The 19,728-nt window shown below is 46.2% G+C and overlaps 1 protein-coding gene across 1 annotated transcript in view; it reads right to left on the bottom strand.

Annotated features, from left to right (window-relative positions):
- Window positions 1–19,728, bottom strand: part of SLC36A4 (solute carrier family 36 (proton/amino acid symporter), member 4) — a 113,957-nt gene that overhangs the window by 73,776 nt on the left and 20,453 nt on the right. Inside the window, exons 7-8 of the mRNA XM_015416226.1 lie at window positions 8,389–8,610; window positions 4,589–4,693 (exon numbers count right to left, since the gene is read on the bottom strand). Of these exons, the coding sequence (XP_015271712.1) occupies window positions 4,589–4,693; window positions 8,389–8,610 (327 nt within the window). The remainder of the gene's footprint in view (window positions 1–4,588; window positions 4,694–8,388; window positions 8,611–19,728) is intronic.

Raw genomic sequence — 19,728 nt, forward strand, 5'->3', positions numbered from 1 at the left:
TCAGCAGGAGCTCAACACACTCAGGTTTGACTCACAGCCTGATCACCAGTGCTGTGGCTCAGTGGCAGAGCATCTGCTTGGCATGCATACGGTCCCTGGTTCAATCCCCCGGCAGCTCCAGTTATAAAAGAACCAGGTAGTAGGTGAGTAGAGATATCACCCTGCCAACAAAAGTCTGTAGTTCAATTTTATTTTAAACAAGCAACTTGATGTTAATAATTTTGTGATTCATGGTCTGAAATTCTGGTGTCACAAAGACACAGCACAGCAAAGTCTGTATGGTAAAAGCGATGGTATTCCCAGTAGTAATGTATGGCTGTGAGAGTTGGACTATAAGGAAGGCTGAGCGCTGAAGAATAGAGTCTGTGCACTTAACCACTACACCAAACTGAGAAGGGAGCACTCACTGGAGAAGACCCTGACGCTGGGAAAGATTGAAGGTAAAAGAAGAAGGGGACAGCAAAGGATGAGATGGTTAGACAGTGTTATTGATGCAGTGAACATGAGATTAAGCAAACTCCGGAGCACGACGGAGGACAGGAGGGCCTGGCATGATGTGGTCCATGCGGTCACGAAGAGTCAGACTCGACTGTGTTGCTGAACAACAACAAAGTAGGTGATAGGAAAGACCTCATCCTGCAGTTCTGCACAACTGCTGCCAGTCTGAGTAGACTGTACTGACCTTGATGGACCTAGGGTCTGATTCAGTATAAGGCAGCTCCATGTGTATTCATGTAACATGGGAAGTTTGGGTGTCAAGGGGGGTCGCTGTAAAAATCACAATGTCTTACTTCTCATAAACATTTGGTGGTTTTTAATTTTAGTACCTCTCACTATATTGGATGTTAGGTTTTGAGTTCTGCGGGGTCTCAGATCAGCCCATCATTTCTGGTTGTTTTTTGTTTTGTTTTAAGAGTTAACCCTTTTTAGTTGCTTCTGGGTAGTGTAGCCAAAAAACCTGGAAACCGGATGTTAAGCGAATATAAATGCTGAATACTACAGAATACCCACATACTGAAGGACTGATCTACGGCTACCCTTCTGTCCACTTCTCCTACCAATACGCTCAAGTCATTAGCAACCTACTCGAATGACATTCCCACTTTACAATGGGGCAAGGTCAGCAGGTGACCGTTCCGCAGTGACCTTCTGCCTACTTCTCTCTAATCAAGCACAACTCCTATAAAACCGAGTTCAATCACCCAAAGCACAGCCAAAACTATAACAAGCAGTCAACAACAGGCGCCGATTCCACCTCTGATCCCTTGCACCTCCCATTTCTGCATCAAATGTGCACCAAGCAACCTGGCCTTGACACAAATGAAAGAGGGTGGAACTTCAGTAAGAAATCACGACAATCCAGCTGGCGGGAAACCGGCACAGACTGAGCACAAAGCCCCAAAACGCAATTTTTGTAGCTGCCCTAGAGGGCAACTTTGTTTATTAAGTCCCCTGTAGGGATCTCAGATCAGTTTGTCTGGAGTCTCTGGGCACGTAACCAGAGCTGCGTGATCTCTACACTGCAGCCAAAGTATCCTGAATACATTATGAAAATGAGCACATTTGAGTAGTTTTTCGATCGTTCATCCAGCATTTCTATTCTTTGGGGTTATTTATGTCAGTTCCAATCACTAGCCCTTTCTGATAACGAGCTATGCAGGGCACTTTCCCTGCAGCTACTGCAAACCTATTTACCCACACACTGCCCGGTGCTCTTTGAAACCACGAGAAGGTAGCAAATGGTTTTATGTTTTTTTTTTAAAGCAGGAGCTGAGAAGTTTCAAGCAGCTGAATTCCGCATTCAAAACCACTTTCCTGTGCTTCTCCTGCACAATGGCAGCAGACACAGAGCCCTGCCTGGAACAGTCTAGCCTGGAATTGGAAACAGGATGAATGGTTTGCAACAAAAGACCATGATATTCAGATATGAGGAAAGAGGCAGAAAGTTGGGGTGTAGAATACTAGAATCCATATGGCACCCGTGGAGTAAAACTTTATGCCTTTATAGAAATGCGTTAGTGCCTGGATACAGTAGAAAAGAGCAAGAGTCCAGCAGCACCTTAAAGACTAACGAACTGTGTGGCAGGGGGTGAGCTTTCGTGAGTCACTGCTCACTTCTTCAGATACCAGTGACTCACAAAAGCTCATACCCTGCCACATATTTTGTTCGTCTTTAAGGTGCTACTGGACTCTTGCTCTTTTCTACTGCTACAGACGGACTAACACGGCTGCCCATTGTGATCTATCTGCCTAGATACCTCTTCTCTTACTTTGGAGTGGGGGGGGGGCTTTTCTAGGACTCACATAGGACTCACATATTCTTAGCCATCCAGAAAACAGGTGGCACATCTGATCACTCCCTCCTATGTCCACTCCCTCCTTTCCAAGCCTGGAAAGAAAAAAAGATCCTGTCTTTGGATTTGACAACCTGCCCTACAACTGTGGCCAGAATCTGTCACCAAACAGAGATTTTGCTGGTGCAGTCTTGCGAGTAACATGCATGTCCATTGACAAATCCCCTTTAGATGCTTTCTGGACCACCTGTCTCCAGCATGTAACTTGTACAGAAGACCCAGAAAATATCATAAGATCTACTCCAGGGGGGGTTTTAAACTTTTTCCCCCCATAGGATTTTTCTATATGCTGCTTAGCTAACAGCTTCGTTCCTAGTGCTCTTCCTAGTCCACGTTGTGTTCCTAGGGCACAACAAAACTTGGTAATACGGAGGTGGGGGGGGGGAGTAGCTCAGGATATTTTTCATTATTCGGTAGCTCTCATTCACAAAGAGGTTGGCAGCCACCATTTTGGATTACTTGTTACCCAGAGATTCTTGAGACCTTGAGAGTCGGACTTTTGTTCAGACCAGAATGGACACTTCTGTAGCCAGCTCTTCCTTCGGCATCTCTCACCTTCAGTGGCTGTCTGAAGTGATATGGTCTAACAGTACTGGCCGTTATGACTACGAACGCTCGCCACTTTTTTGCTGACAGAGATTCCCAGCCCCGATACTTGTACTTTTCCCCTCAACGAACATCATCCTTGTTATCAATCTGTCTGGATCCAGATCCCTTGCCATTTTGTTCAGCAGATTTTAATACCGCTGTGCAAATCGCTACCCAAGTTTGCAGTGTTTCTTAAAGCCGTAAGCGTTGAGGTCACACACACTAAATAATCCTCTTTCAATCCACTTCCAGTGCACTTTCCAACAGGATTTTCCTGTGTGAACTGGCAAAATCCAGTTGGAAAGTGGATTGAAAGTGGATTATGTAGTGTGTACGACTGCAGCCAAGGAGAACTTAAGCCAGCTGCTATTAGGAAACCTGGCAGCAAGAGGGTTTCCTTCTGTAGTCTGAGGCTGTTTAGTGTGGATTTTGCACACTAATTGGAAAGTGGACCCATCTTGGATTCCTCTATTAGAAAGAAAGGTGAGCATATAAAAACTTAAAATAAATGTGCCTAGAGTACGGGCAACTTTCTGACCACTCATGACTCTGTGGGGGAAAACAGGCCTGACCTAAGCATAATGTTGGCACTCCGGCTATTTTCCATTCAAACAGTGTCTGGAAGACAACTACGTTAACTTGGTTAATGTGCAAAAAGGTCCACAGCCTAGAAATTGGAACTCCCCCCTCCCCGCATATGCACAGCCCATAACAACATACGGAAATCCTTTATCGGCCAAACAGGAAGTGAATTTTTTAAAGGTTATGATATTACTGTAACCTGAAGTTTCGTAGAAATTAAAACAGCTAGGCTCCCCTCCCCAGGGTCTACCCTTTCTTTCCGCACCAGAAACATATAGTCCACAAGTGGAAAATTCATCCACTATTACAGGCATCTGAGTCCAGGTCTCTTGAAAAATAACAATATCAAACATAGAAATATATTCCAGAAAGGAAGGATCAAGTTCTCTTGGATAGCCAGCCAGCAATATTCTAGGATATGGTTGTTACCATGGGGCTAAAGGTAAAGGTTTCCCTTGCTTGAAAGCCAGTCGAATCCAACTCTAGAGGGCGGTGCTCTTCTCCATTTCCAAACCGAAGAGCCAGCGCTGTACGAAGACTTCTCCGTGGTCATGTGGCCGGCATGACTAGACGCCAAGGTGCACAGAACACTGTTACCTTCCCACCGAAGCGGTACCTATTTATCTACTTGCAATTTCTTGCTTTCAAACCGCCAGGTTGGCAGGAGCTTGGGGCCAGAGATGGAAGCTCACTCTGTCACGTGGCACTCGGGTATCGAACTGCCGAACTACCGACCTTCCGGTCTACAGCTCAGCGTCTTAACCTCTGAGCCACCACGGCTACAACTGTCAATCTGTGCAGCTCATGAAATTCTCCTCCCTTGGTGGAGAACCCGGGACTACTTCAGCCACATCGTGCAGTAAACCCTTCATGGGGGAAAGAGATATAATTTTAGTAGATGGAGAAAGAGGATCTGCTGGCGCTTTCTGTAGTTCAGGCAGGATGGATGCCTTGAGATCAGGTGAAGTAACGGGGAGGCGAGTTTCGCCCACTGCCCCATTACTATAAAAGAAGTTATAATATTAAGAATTATATGCCCAAGAGGTGGTGGCAAAAAAACTTACCACTCCTATTCCTTCAAAAGCAAATATAGCCGTGCCAAAGAAAAGTGGATATTTCTTCAAATCAGCGATCAGGGGCAGCTTCTTCAGAGACAGATTTTTCAAACCCTGGTGAGAGAGAGAGATTAGAGTGAAGAAGTTTACTCCTTCAAGAACGTCCTTCAGGAAGATGGTCCCCGGTGCCTACCAGAGCCACCCCATTGCAACCAGCTCACAAAGCCAAGCAAGCGTGGAACAAGAAACTGGGGCAAACTGCTTTACAGTAAGAGTAGTGCAACAGTGGAATCAGCTGCCTAGAGAGGTGGTGAGCTCCCCCTCACTGGCAGTCTTTGAGAGCCAGTTTGGTGTGGTGGTTAAGTGCACAGACTCTAATCTGGGAGAACTGGGTTTGATTCCCCACTCCTCCACTTGCAGCTGCTGGATAACCTTGGGCAAACCATAGCTCTGTCAGAGCTGTTCTCTCAAGAGCAGTTCATCTTAAAAGGAACCACCTTCATTAGGCAAGATCATTTCAGATTCTGGCTACAAGAAGTGGTCAGTGTTCATGCCAAAAATGAACATTGTCTGTATGTATAGTAATGTCAAGTCGCAGCTGACTTCTGGCAACCCCAGCCAAGGGTTTTCCAAGGCAAGTGAGAAGCAGAGGTGGTTGGCCATTGCTTTCCTCTGCAGAGCCTTCCTTGATAGTTTCCCTTGCAAGTACCGACCCTGCTTAGCTGCTGAGATCTGACGAGATCGGGCTATTCCATGCCACCTTCCCTCCCAACAGCAAATATTATGAAAGACATAAAGGGATTTTCTTAAGCCAAATGTCTAACGCATCCAAGAAAGCAACCTACCCTCCTTCCTGAATTAATTATAAGGGTAAAAATTCATCTCCTGCATCCCAATGGACTTTTAGGTCCATATTCAATCATTGTCTTTGAGTTAATTGGGATATCAGCGCCACTCTCAGGCCACAGTAAGCTTTGCCCCGAACAACTATTAGCAAACAAAATAAGCTTCCTGAAGTCTGAAATGAGCAAATAAGATAATTTAATTTGACTGCACGATCACAGGACGCACACATGCCTCAAATATAGGAAATTAAATACATAAGGGTCTGGGATTCAGCCTAACACTTCAGATAAGGTTTTTCCGTCTGACCTACTTCCACCACTAAGGAGACAGTACACGCTATTCAGGATTGGTAACTATGATCAAACCGCCCCTTTTCTTAATTTTTCCCTTCTTCTCTTATAGTCCCTGATGTCCATAATCTTTCTCCCCGTTGCTGTGGCACCATTCCTGGTTCCTGACATGGAGCCTCCCTTGGTCTCTCTGAAGACCCCACTCCGGGTGCCCAGATTCTCCGGCTCCTGATGCCCCCCCCCCACTTTATGTCCCAGCTCTCCAGCTTAACTCTCCCTCTCGGATTGCCAAGCCTCCTCCTTGTATTATCTTCCATTCGCTTGCCCTCTCATTTAAGTTAGCCTTCCTCCTCCCATGTTCTTCAGAGACATGCACACCGTCAGGGGTCATTGCCTGCAGGAGTGCGCAGGAGCGGAGCTCCGGCAGTGAAGAGCCCAGGGGGCGGGCACATGCAACAAGACCCACACCCTGCTCCCAGCAGCCCTCAGTCAGAGCAAGCAGCAGCCAGGTAAGCTGCAGAGCACCCCCGGCACCCCGGTCCAAAACAGTCCAGTGGCACCTTTAAGACCAGGTTTTATTCAGGTACAAGCTCTCCCTCCTCTGCGAGGACAGATCTGCACGTTCCCCCCCCCCCATAGCTAGCAATCCAAAACAGTCCAGTGGAGCCTGAGTGGTGGGTGATGCCTTCTGACACACTTCCAGTGATGTCAGGGTGTGTGGCATATGCAAATAAGTTATGCTAATGAGTTATGCTAATGAGCTCCTGCACCTCTTTTTCTACAAAATGACCCCTGCACACCGTCACACGACTCCCTCATGGACCATCCCCGAATGAGATATAGTCAGGCACCTTAACCAAAGATTTTAGTGACTGTGTGGTTAGAACTTCCCAAAGTAGGTACTTATAGTATTTTATTCTGATTTACCAATATTTTGGCTAGTACCTTTTAAATTTTCGATTTTGCCTTCAGTCTATTAATTTGTAGTTCACAAATGTCAGCCCTTTTAAAACAATGGCCTTCCTGTTTCATGGGAGAGTATTACACCATCTCCAGCCTGCGTATCCCCAAAGACCCAGAGTTGAGGGATATATGTGTGAATGGTCACGTACATGTGGTCGCCCAGGGCAACAGGATTGCCACTCATTGGCTGAACCTACAGTCACAACAGCCAAGCTAGAGTTGCATCTTCGTTAGCCCTTAAAACCAGCGGTTCCTTGACTTTGCTGGACCCAAGGGCACTTTTGAAATTTTGAGAACACTCAGTTCTCAATTGTTATGCCACAACGTAACGGCTACCACAGGGGCTGGGGTCAGTCACAAAGCATTGGCAGGTTCTACAAAGTACTAGAAGGTTCCAGGCTAAGCAGCCTCCTATGCTGGAGGCAGCTGTTTCCAAATGAAGATGAAAAGGAGATGTTATCTGGGTTCCTCTGAAGCCCCTCCTACTCCATTGATAGGGAAAAGCCTGGACTGCCTCTTTGCCTAGACAAGATGCTTTGGGGATGTAATCAGCAGGTCCCAGGAAACACATTGGCAGGTATAATGATACCCATGGGCATTGTGTCGGAAGAGTACTGCTTTAAACTTACAAGGGAAAGCTAAGATTCCTGCATGATTCATCCTAATCACAGAATCATAGAGTTGGGAGGGGCCATAAAGGCCATCTAGTCCAACCTCCTGCTCAGTGCAGGGTCACCTTACAGCATCCCTGACAAGTGTTTGTCCAGACACTGCTCACAGACTGCCAGTGAGGGGGAGCTCACCACCTCCCTAGGCAGCCGATTCCACCGATCCAGCCGGTACCTTCCCGCCCTTAACTTAAACCCATGATTGCGAGTCCTCTCCTCTGCTGCCTGCAGGAACGGCTCCCTGCCCTCCTCTAAGTGATGGCCCTTCAAAGACTTCAAGAGAGCCATCCTGTCCCCCCTCAACCTCCTCTCCTCCAGACTAAACATTCCCAAGTCCCCCAGCCTTTCCTTGTAGGGCTTGGTCCAGATCTGGTGATCACACGAAATTACACTGGTGAATGAAAAGGAACATTAGGAGGTTGTCCCAGTCTGCTAAAGGGGATGGTTAGTCAGAGTAACTTTGCCATGTAGTAGCACCAACTTTCCCTGGCTACTGTCACAAACCTCATTCTGGATGTTTTCTCCAACATACATCTATCCAACACCTGATTGAGGTTGTTGTTGTTATTATTATTATTATTATTATTATTATTATTATTATTATTATTATTATTATTATTATTATTATTATTATCGTATGGCACTGTATGTATTATAGCCAGGAGATCCTAACTAATATTGTCTGGCAGCCAGAAGTTCTAGCTCTTTTAGCGTTATGTACCGCTAGGTGGCGAGCCAGACATGTTTTTAAGGCAAGAGACGTTTCAGAGGTGGTTTGCCATTCCCTGCCTCTGTGTCACGACCCTGGTATTCCTTGGAAATTGCCCTTCCAAATACTAGCCAAAGCCGACCCTCCTTAAGGTATGACTGAGGTATGAAAAGGTCTCAAGAATACCTGGAAAGATTTTGGGTTTGGACTTGACCATTTGCAGGATCCCCCCACCTCCAGTACAAACTCAGAAGGAGCTGAAGTCAGAACAGTTGATTCCAATACCAAAAGCCAAAAAGGGAGAGTGGGGGGGGGATTTTTCTCTGTACTCACGTGAATAATATATTGATAGATGATGACAAGGCTGATGGCCATGGATATGTTTGCGAAGAAGGAAAGCACAGACAGAGTCCGAAGGTCGCGGATGAAAACCAAGATGATGACAAAGGGAAGGAAACACAGCATGTACAGCCGCAGATCGATGGTCCTTTTGTCCGAGGACCCACTGGTTCCGGTGGCATTCGTCGGTTTCGGCTCAAGGAACCCTTCGCATACCTGCAGGGAAAACACACGCCATTGATTATTTAAGTTGTAAAATAGAATTTAAAAATTGCGTTCCATACGTTTCGATGCTCTGACTTGGATGGGTTAGCCCGATCTCGTCAGATCTCGGAAGCTAAGCAGGGTCAGCCCTGGTCAGTATTTGGATGGGAGACCACCAAGGAATACCAAGGTTGCTATGCAGGGAAAGGCAATGGCGAATCATCTCTTGCCTTGAAAACCCTATGGCATCTCCGTAAGTCAGCTGCGACACGATGGCACTTTCTTCCACCAAAAAGCTTCCTCGTGCACAATTAGCTCCAGGATCTCCTGTATATAAGAGAACCATGATGTTCCCCCACTAAAGGTATTCCCTGGAATTGACAGTGACACCCGTGGAGCTGGCTAGAACATTGGATTAACATGATATTGCGACCTCTGTAATGGGACATAAACAGTACAGGCTACAAGAGGCCTGAAGACATTCAGAAGTTGCCCAGCTCTAAGCCCCTGAAAACGGGATCTGGAAACAGTCTCTCTTCTTGGAGCAGCATGCCATGCTTCATTCATTCGTTTGTTTGTTCGCTCATATGTTTCCTCATATGTTCCCCCGCGAGCACCACGGTCTGGGACGCAACATCTCCTGGCAATGCCAGATCCCAAAGAGGCCAGGCTGGCCGCTACCAGGGCCAGGGCTTTCTCGGTGGCGGCTCCTACCTGGTGGAATGAGCTCCCGGAGGAGATCCAGGCCCTGCGGGACCTCGTACAGTTCCGCAGGGCCTGTAAGACGGAGCTCTTCCACCAGGCGTATGAGTAGGAGCCGCCACTACCATCACTACTGTTCCATCTTAACCTGGCCCTGGAAGAGAGAACATCAGTGTTTCCCGGAGCAGATGATGCTGAGTAGGTAGAGCAGTTGCAATAGAGCAGGTGTAATACGCCATCTTGTGGAACATCATGTAAGAACATCTAGAGCACTTTTGTTAATAATGTTATTGTACTGTAGTGATTTTAAATGGTTTTTAAATATGTTTTATATTGGCGTATGCCTCTTTGTAAGCCGCCCTGAGCCCGCGTAGCGGGGAGGGCGGGGTATAAATTGTATAATCAATCAATCAATTAATTAATTAATCAAAACAAACACACAAACAGAAAAGAGGGCTAAGAAGAGTTAGTGGAGGAACCCCTAACAAGACAAAAAGCCTTTGTGGTTGCAGGTATAGATGGAAAGTTCCCTTAAGTCACAACCATGTAGCGACCATGGAGGTCTTTGGTGGTCTCCGATCCAAGTAGTAATCAGGGCTGACCCTGCTTAGCCTCTTGAGGTCTGATGAGACCAAGCTAGCCCGGGCCATTCAGGTTACGGCTACATTTGGTTAACGCTAAGAAATATACACAGGAACGTTCTAATCCTGATCTCCCAAAGACTCTTGCAGTTCAGTCTTACAAAGACGACGAAGAAGAAGATGAAGACGAAGATGAAGATGACGAAGAAGAAATTGAATTTATATCCCGCCCTTCACTCAGAGTCTCAGAGCATCTTATAATCTCCTTCCCTTCCTCTTTCCACAACAGACAGCCTGTGAGGTAGGTGGGGCTGAGAGAGCTCTTTCGAGGACTGCTCTTGAGAGAACAGCTCTGAGAGAACTGTGGCTTGCCCAGGGTCACCCAATAGCTGCATGTGGAGGAGTGGGGAATCAAACCCGGTTCTCCCACATTAGAGTCCACGCTCCTAACCACTACACCAAACTGGCTCTTACCCCAAAGCATACCCTCCCTCATGTACTTTTACATGTATATTAGCTTGGCAGCCTTAGAGAGCAATCCTATGCAGAGCTACTCCAGCCTAAGGCCACAGAAGTAGTTGGGCTGAAGACTGGAGTAATTCTGCCTTGGACTGTACTGTTAATCCTAGACATGTGATCCACACCAGCATTAAGGGCTCTTGCTTTGAAAATAATGTTGCTTGCTCACCCTGCAAAAGAGATTTTATATAAGCCTAACATTTCCAGCTATTCAATTCGCAGGGACGCTGGGCTTTTTTAATACATATATTTGAACAATGCTTTGAGGCGGATGTATTGAAGAAGAATCTTTTGGCAGATGAATCAGAGGAATCAGACAGGCTATTAATCCTCACTTAAATATCTGTCTCGTTGTGCAAAAGAAATATAGACACAACCATTGCATCACCTCAGAAGGCCCCAGTGCCATAATAGGCAGTGCAGCTGTCTGGTACAGCCATTCCCCATCATTTGAGCTGCGCTCAGAACACCTCAACAATAGCTAATCTAACCAGGACGAGATCTTTCTGTATCAACCATATGCAAAAAGTAATAAAAATTATGCAACTGCTTCTCAATGTGGTTTTGTGGTTGCACTGTGGTTTTGTGGTTGCAATGTGGTTTTGTGGTTGCAATGTGGTTTTGTGGTTGCACCAAGTTTTGTGGTTGCACCAAGACCTTCAGAAAAGTGTCCGACAAGCCTTCAATTTGAATACTTAAAAAAAAAATCAAAAGGCAATTACACATTTTAGAAAACAAGTTTTAGGTACGTACTATCTCACCTGCAAAACAACAACAACAAACCAGCCTATAAAGCTTTGGGGATGGATCCAAGGTCAGTTTCTGTTGGGGGGTGAGGACAATTTCCACTAGTTTCCCCCACTCATCACATACCGTCATTTTGCCCTTATGTTGCCCCCACAAGTTCTTTTCCCTGGGAACAGCATTTCAGGGAGAGAGGTGGGCTGTCCCAAAGGATTAGGGAAGAGACGATGTGAGGACTATTCTTACGCATACAGAGTGCCTACCACCCTCCACAACCTCTCTCCCACAGGTTTCGGGTTACAGGAAGGTCAAGCAGTCACACTTCACTACCCATCTTTAATATAGAGAGTCATGACCATTTCACATCCCAGGTCCTCTCTCTCACTCACATTGACATTGCCAGACAGGGCAGCCCACTTTAGTAATTACCCCTTACTCAGACACTGCACACAGCTATTGGGGTTGGGGACTCAATCATTCCAGCATTTCAGATCCTTTGTTACAAATGGTTCTTTTTCTCTGTCAGCATTAAGCTGCTCTTCTCCACAGCTTCACTCAGTCAGACTCACTCCCCCCCACAACTCCACCAATAGCTCTCCTCAACGGTCTCCACTAACATTTCAACAGCTCCCATTGGCCGCTCTTAGAGAGAGGCGGAATCTAATCAGTCTGTCACAGAAGAGGAAGCAGAAAGGTTCCATTTCACAGATGAAACTTCCTTCCATTAATGGAAAGCAAGGGTTGGCTCCAGTCCCTGAAGTCTGAGTACACATCAGAGTCCAGATCCCCTTCAAAAAAAGTACTCTGCCACCTCTATAAATAGCAATGTTCATACACCCAAGAACATCCTTCAAACATTTATGATTTCCTATGGTAATCCTTTCGGGTCCATAATACAACAAAGCTCAGAATTCAAGATGCTAGTTTTTTGCTGTTTTTTTAAGTCACCCATTGCCTGCAAACAAGAAAGTCAGCCTGGGAGAATAAAAGTTACTGTTTTAATTTTCTATTTGGGATAGAAGCTGCTCTTGTGGCCAAAATGAGAAAGAAAGGCATATAAACGTCAGACTTTTCAGAAGATTGACCAGCTGTATAAGTATCCAATTTGCTGGCTGCAGCTTGTGTGTAAACTGCAGTCAAGTCGCAACCGACTTATAGCAACCCTGTAGGGTTTTCAAGGCGAGAGACGTTCAGGGGTGGTTGGCCATTCCCGGCCTCCGCACAGCCACCCTGGATTTCCTCGGTGGTCTCCCGTCATAGTACTAACCAAGGCTGACCCCGCTTAGCTTTTGAGTTCGGGCTAGCCTGAGGCATCCAGCTGTGGCTTAGCTAGAGCCAATAAACCCAACACGCCTTGAATGGTTAAACACAAAACCGTCTTAAGGAGTTAGTAAAAAGTCTGAAAGAGCCGCAGGCCTCCGATTCCATCCCCCACATACTGTACAGAGAACAGCAACAGTTTGCCGTAGCTCCTAATATGCCAGCCTGCATACACTGACTCATCTCTGGCCTGGCCTTAGCCCTGCTTTTGCAACGTCAGACTCTGTATCATCATCAGCTCCAATCGCTCGGCCACCACTACTCTGAAGCGACAGGATCTTCCCCCGGTGCACCGTTATGCGGAGTTAGTCATCCTGGGACAGGGCAGGGTAACCGCTGCCCCCTTGCCCTCTCCGCCAAAGGACACGGCAAAACAAAAATCTCTGTCCACGCTGTTGTTTACACAGTGCCATTTTCATTCCTCGTAACTTCTTGCGCGCGCGCGGGGGGGGAGCTGCACTCACAAAACTTTCCTTTTTAATGTGAACAAACTCATAAGAACAAAAGGATAGATCACGTTTTTGGTATCTGAAGAAGTGAGCCGTGACTCATGAAAGCTCATCCCCTGCCACAAATTTTGTTAGTCTTTAAGGTGCTCCTGGACTCTTGCTCTTTTCTACTGCATAAGAACGTGAGAAGAGCCCTGCTGGATCAGAACAGTGGTCCATCTAGTCCAACATCCTGTCTCACACAGGGGCCAAACAGTTCCTCTGGAGGGACAACAAGAGGGCACAGAGGCCAAGGCCTTCCCCCGATGTTGTCTCCTGGCTCTGGGATTCAGAGGATTAGTGCCTCTGAATGTGGAGGTTCCCCTCAGTCACCACAGCTAGTAGCTACTGATAGATTTATCCTCCATGATTCTATCTAATCTCCTTTTAAAGCTGTTTATTCTGTAACCATCACTACATCCTCTGGCAGCAAATTCCACATCTGAATCACTCTCTATATAAAGCAGTATTTCCTTTTGTCCATCCCGAACCTACTGCCCATCGGTTTCACTGGGTGCCCTTGAGTTCTAGTATTTTGGGAGAGGAAGAAAAAGTTCTCTTCGTCAACTGTCTCCACCCCGTGCATAATTTTATAAATCTCTACCATGTCCCCCCCTTAGTCGCCTCTTTTCTAAACTGAAAAGTCCCGGACTCTTCAGCCTTTCCTCATAGGGGAGGTGCTCCAACCCCCTAATCACCTTGGTTGCCCTCCTCTGTCATTTTTCCCGCTCTGCACCATCTGAAAATACGGTGACCAGAATTGTACACAGTATTCAGAATGAGGCTGCACCATAGATCTATACTGGGGTATTACAATATTGACTGTTATATTCTCAGTCCCTTTCCTAATAATCCCTAACATAGAGTTTGCCTTTTTTTCACCGCTGCAGCACACTGGGTTGACACTTTCATTGCACTATCCATTACGACCCCAAGATCTTTTTCCCTCTCAGTCTCAACAAGTTCAGACCCCATTAGCCTGTACTTGAAGTTGGGTTTTTTTGTCCCAATGCGCATCACCTTACACTTTCCGATACTGAGCTTCATTTGGCACGTTGTCACCCACCCACCTAGTTTGTGGAGGTCCTCTTGGATCTCTTCACAGTCAGCCTTGGTTTTCACCATCCTGAGTAATTTGGTCTCATCCATAAACTTAGCCACTCCACTACTCACCCCTAGTTCCAGATCATTTTTTAAACAATATTTTTATTACTTTCCCCAAACAAACAAACAAGAGAACATATCACTTTATACAACAAAGTGTCATACCTAAGAACTGTTTACAGAATGATAAATCACATCTTATTTCAAGTTTGACTTAAATTTGACGCTTGTTCCCAACAGTTAACCTACACCTATATATCTTCCCCTAATATCAATAGTCCATAGAAGATTTTATCTCCACTACTGAAGGGTTCCTCATGCTTGACCGCTAAGAGTTCCCTTCATTAATTTCAATAGTACAAAGAAAAAACACTCCTAGTTCTAACACAAGAATAGCCTATGGTATTCAAAACACTATGTAGGAATTTTTCTATGTTTCCCTTTCTATAAACAAATCAAGAATAGTATGTTATATGCTACATGTTTAGAATTCCCTTCATTAACTTCAATAGTACAAAGAAAATACACTCATAGTTCTAACACAAGAATAGCCTATAATATTCAAAACACTATGTAGGAATTTTTCAATGTTTCCTATTCTATAACCAAATCAAAATTAGTATGCTATATGCTAACGAATAAATTAAATAGTCCCAGTCCCAGTCCCAGTACTGATCCTTGTGGGACCCCACTCCTTACTTCACTCCACTGTGAGAACTGTCCATTGATTCCCACTCTTTGCTTACTGTCATTTAACTAGTTTTTAATATATAAGAGAAAACGTCTTCTTATCCCATGACTGGTACGTTTACTCAGGAGTCTTTGGTGAGGTGCCTTATCAAAAGCCGTTTGAAAGTCCAAGTATATAATGTCTACTGGGTCACCATTGTCTACATCCTTGTTCACTTTCTCAGAGAACTCCAAAAGGTTGGTGAGGCAGGACTTCCCTTTGCAGAAGCCATGCTGATTTTCCCTCTGTCCCTCTATGTCCCTCTATTCTATCTCTGATTACAGTTTCTACTCATTTGCCAGGGACAGATGTTAGGCAGACTGGCCTGTAATTCCCTGGTTCCCCTCTGGATCCCTTTTTAAAAGTTGGTGTAACATTTGCTACTCTCCAGTCTTCTGGTTGTTGTTGTTCAGTCTCACAGTCGAGTCCGACTCTTCGCGACCCCATGGACCAGCTCCCGCCAGGCCCTCCTGTCTTCTGGTACAGTGGTTGAATTTAGAGATAGGTTACATATGCAGCTTAGTAGGTCAACAATCTCATACCTGAGTTCCTTAAAGCTCTCAGGTGTATGCCATCAGGACCTGGAGACTTATAGGTTTTTAATTTCCCCAAGAGGTCTAGAACATCAAATCCGGTCATCTTAATTTGGCTCAGTTCTTCAGACTCCCTTCCTGAAAACAGGGGCTGTGGCATGGGTACATGCCCCGCACTTTCCACAGTAAACACAGAAGCAAATAAGGCATTCTCTGCCACCTCCCCATCTTCCTTTAGCAATCCCTTGATTCCTTGGTCATCCAAAGGCCCAACGGCTTCTGTAGCTGGTTTCATGCTCCAGATATATTTTTAAATGTTTGTTGTTTGTCTTGATGCTTTTAGCAACCTGCTCCTCAAAATCTCTTTTTGCAGGCCTAATTATTGACTGACATTTCTTTTGCCAGAGCCTGTGGTTCCTCCAGTTCAATTCATTGGGGCAGACCTTCCACTTTTTAAAAGAAGCCTCTTTACTTTTTATAACTTCCTTGACGTGCATTACTAACCACACAGCCCTTCTTTTAGGCTTGGTAGAGCCTTTCCGAACCTGTGGAATGCATTCTATTTGGGCTTCAATTATTGTGGTTTTAAGGCATTCCACTTTTTTCTAGTTTACACATTGCCTTTTAACCTGTGTTGCCCAGCATCATTCAGTATGTAAATGCCAAGTATGGAACTCAAGCTCACAATAACTGCAGGGGTTTTTTTTATGACAAACTCTGGTTTGTCTACCAAAGGTAATCAACAAACTCCAGTGTGCATATAAACCCCAGATGGCTTGCTTCTTCCCTCTTCCTAACCAGAAGAACATTCTGATTATATGACCACTTCTATGGTCCAGTGCATGGAAAACATGGTCGTATTCAACAAACCATGGTTTGCAAATTCAGATGTCAACCAAAATCAGTACAAAGTTGTCAAAGCAGCAACAAAACCTAGCTTGAAAACCAGTCTGGTGAGATCTGGTACCTGGGAGATCCAGGTTCGAATCCCTACTCATGCCATATTTATTATTTATTTATTTTATTAGATTTATATACTGACCCCCCCAGATGGGCTCAGGGCGGTGTCCAACAGTTAAATAATACAATTCGAGCAATATTAAAATAACAATTTACACATAAAATATCGTAAAATGCCGCCTAACTATAACAGTAGTCAGATGACCAATCAGAATCCGGCCACTGGTAGACAATTGGCCAGGAAAAGCTAGGGCCAGAGAAGCTGGGGGGGGGGGGAAGGGACGTCCACTGCCTCAAATGGCCAGCGGAAGAGCTCCATCTTGTAGGCTCTGCGGAACTGCAATAAGTCCCACAGGGCCCTGATCCCACATGGGAGCTCATTCTACCAGGCAGGGGCCAGGGCTGAAAAAGCCCTGGCCCTGGTTGAGGCTAGCTGGACGTCCCTGGGGCCGGGAACCACAAACAGATGCTGATTTGTGGACCTCAGTGCCCTCCGGGGCTCATATGGGGAGAGGCAGACTCGAAGGTATGCTGGCCCCTTGCCATATAGGGCTTTAAAGGTAAGCACCAGCACCTTGAAACCGATCTGGAATCCAATAGGGAGCCAGTGCAGTTCGCGCAGCACCGGGTGGATATGAGCCCGCCATCAACACCCTCACTGCTGCATTCTGCACTAGCATTCTGCACTGCCATGGAGGCTCGCTGGCTGACCTTGGGCCAGTCACACTCTCTCAGCCTAACCTACCTCACAGGGTTGTTGTGAGAATAAAATGGAGGAGAGGAGAATGATGGAAGCCCCCTTGGGTCCCCACTGGAGACAAAGAGGGAGTATAAATGAATACAATAATTAAATAAGACCTAGCTTGGTACCTGATGAACTCCAGTTTCTTTGATCATCTGCATTCAGATGTCACAATTTATCAGGGTTGGACCAAACTCTGGTTTATCATGCTGTCAGGATCCAGCTCTGAATACATTCCTAAGACAAGGTTGTGGGCTCCTAAGTCCATCAGCAAAAAACACAGAAATGAGAGCCAGTATGGTGTAGTGTTTAAGTGCATGGACTCTAATCTGGGAGAACCGGGTTTGATTCCCCATGCCTCCACTTGCACCTGCTGGATGACCTTGGGCAAGCCATAGTTCTGACAAGCGCTGTTCTCTCAAGAGCTCTCTCAGCCCCACCTACGTCATGGGGGGGCCTGTTGTGGGGAGGGGAAGGGGAAGGAGTTTGTAAGCTGCTCTGAGACTCCAAGTGAAGGGCGGGATATAAATCCAGTCTCCTCCTCCTCCTCCTCTTCTTCATCATCATCATCTGACTGTGTGTGAATGGGGAAACACCTTTCCCATACCCTCAATGGAAAACACTAGTAGGTACAGCAGCTACTAAGTTGCTAAGGCTCAAAACTTCAGGCATATGACTGTGATGTAGACCCTTATTCACTGGGGGAAGCTTCCAAGGTGGTTCGCTTCAAACAGACATGACTCATCCCGGTTTCTAACCCACCCTTCCTCCAAGAAGGCTCAGAGCAGCATACACGTTCTTCACTCCCCAGCTGAGGCTCACAACAGGCGAGGCTGAGTAAGCGAGGCAGGCCCAAGGTCATGCGGCAAGCTTCCAAGGCAAAGCGGTGATCTGAACCCAGGCCTCCCAGATTAATCTAGCCTGGGACACTAGCCACTACACCAACATTAATATTAATATAGACAACAATAGAGGGGCCATGGCTCAGTAGCAGAGAATCTGCTTGGCATGCAGAAGGTCCCAGGTTCGATCCCTGGCACCTCCACTGAAAAGGACCAGGCAGGAGGTGAAGTGGAAGACCTCTTCTGCCTGAGACCCTGGAGAGCTGCTGCCGGTCTGAGCAGACAATACTGACCTTGATGGCCCAAGGGTCTGATTCGGTATAAGGCAGCTTCATGGGTTCATGTGTTCAACCCCAGCTCTAAAACAATGGTTTTTAGCACAAGGCGCTTTTGCTTATACAACCGGGGGGGGGGGGGTCCGATTCTGTTCCACACGGTCCCCTGCACTGCACACCATTCAGGGGTCCCCTGAACCTCAAGAAGGAAGAGAAGCAAACCCCCCCGCCCCCACATGTAGATAGATCCAGTTCGTCAGCCGTGTTGGTCTGAAGCAGCACAACAAATTTAGAGTCCAGCGGCACCTTTAAGACCAACAAAGGTTTATTCAAGGGATGAGCGTTCGCGCGCACGCCCGCTTTATCGTTGGACTCTAAATTTGTCATTGGACTCTAGAGTCACTGGACTCTAAATTTGTTGTAGCCCCTCCCATGCAGTTCTTTGGACCCAAGTCTTTAAAAACAGGGAGTTAAAACACATTTGTACTTATTTATTCAAAACATTTATTAGCTTGCCTTTCTATCTTAAGGAACTCAAGGCAGCTTAGAATGCAGATAAAATACATTTTTTTAAAAAACCCCAAATTTAAAATCTCCATTGAGGGCATGGGGGGGGGCGGGGGGGCATTTTGGCACTTGATAAGATATGGTGAGGGAGGGGAGAGGTAAGTGCACTTCAGCCTCCACAGCATTCTTAAAGGCTTTTTAAATGGCGGCAGCATCTTCGTGGCAGCCATGAGGATGCCGTCACATCTGGTTTGGCTCTAAGACTGTGGCAGGAAGCATCTCTGATTCTCTTCATGCACGGGAGCACAAGATGGAGGGAGGGTTACATTGTGAGGAGAGGTTAGGAGGGAAGAACGCAAGCCGAGCAGCGATTTATAACTTATTACCATCGGTACTTTTGAAGCGCCCACTTGTCAACTACAATAGAGATCTTCCCCCCCCCCCCCCCCCATTTCAGAAGTACCATTACAGGGACAATAAATACCAATAGCTGTCCCTTTGGTGCCCCCTACAGGGCAGTCTGTACAATTAAGCTGGAATCCCAGTTCCGTGAAGAGTATCCTGAAATGGAATACGCCTAGGGCGGTATGCGCTGGCTGCCTTAAAAGAGCCACTGATGCGCATCAAATCATTAAGCCAATACGCCAAGCCACCAACAGGTAAGGCTGTAGTTCTCTGCAGACCCACTGGTCAAATCCCGTTGAACTCGGTGGGATTGACATCTGTGCAAACACACACAGGATTCTGTACTCTCTCCTGCAGCGTTTAACTCTGGGATTGTGTTAAGATAGTGCGACCGACCACAGTTCAATCAAATCCTATGCCGTTGCAACAAACGAATGCAGACGGTTCAAACCAGAGCCGGTTGGTACCAAGCCCGGATTTCAAGCTGGGGTTCACAGCTGGTTTGTTAAATCACTGTTCGTATTAACTGTGGCAAAGGTTTACAAATTTTATTTCAGCATGAGGTTTTGTGAGTCAGACCTCGGATGTGTAGAAGGGTACACTGCGGTTTGTCAGGACGTCACATTACAAGCCAGTTTATTGAATGGCACCGGTCTTCCACAAGCAAAGAGAAAACTA

The sequence above is a fragment of the Gekko japonicus genome, unplaced genomic scaffold, assembly GCF_001447785.1.
Source record: "Gekko japonicus isolate JY-2015 unplaced genomic scaffold, Gekko_japonicus_V1.1 scaffold568, whole genome shotgun sequence".
Lineage (NCBI taxonomy): Eukaryota > Metazoa > Chordata > Lepidosauria > Squamata > Gekkonidae > Gekko > Gekko japonicus.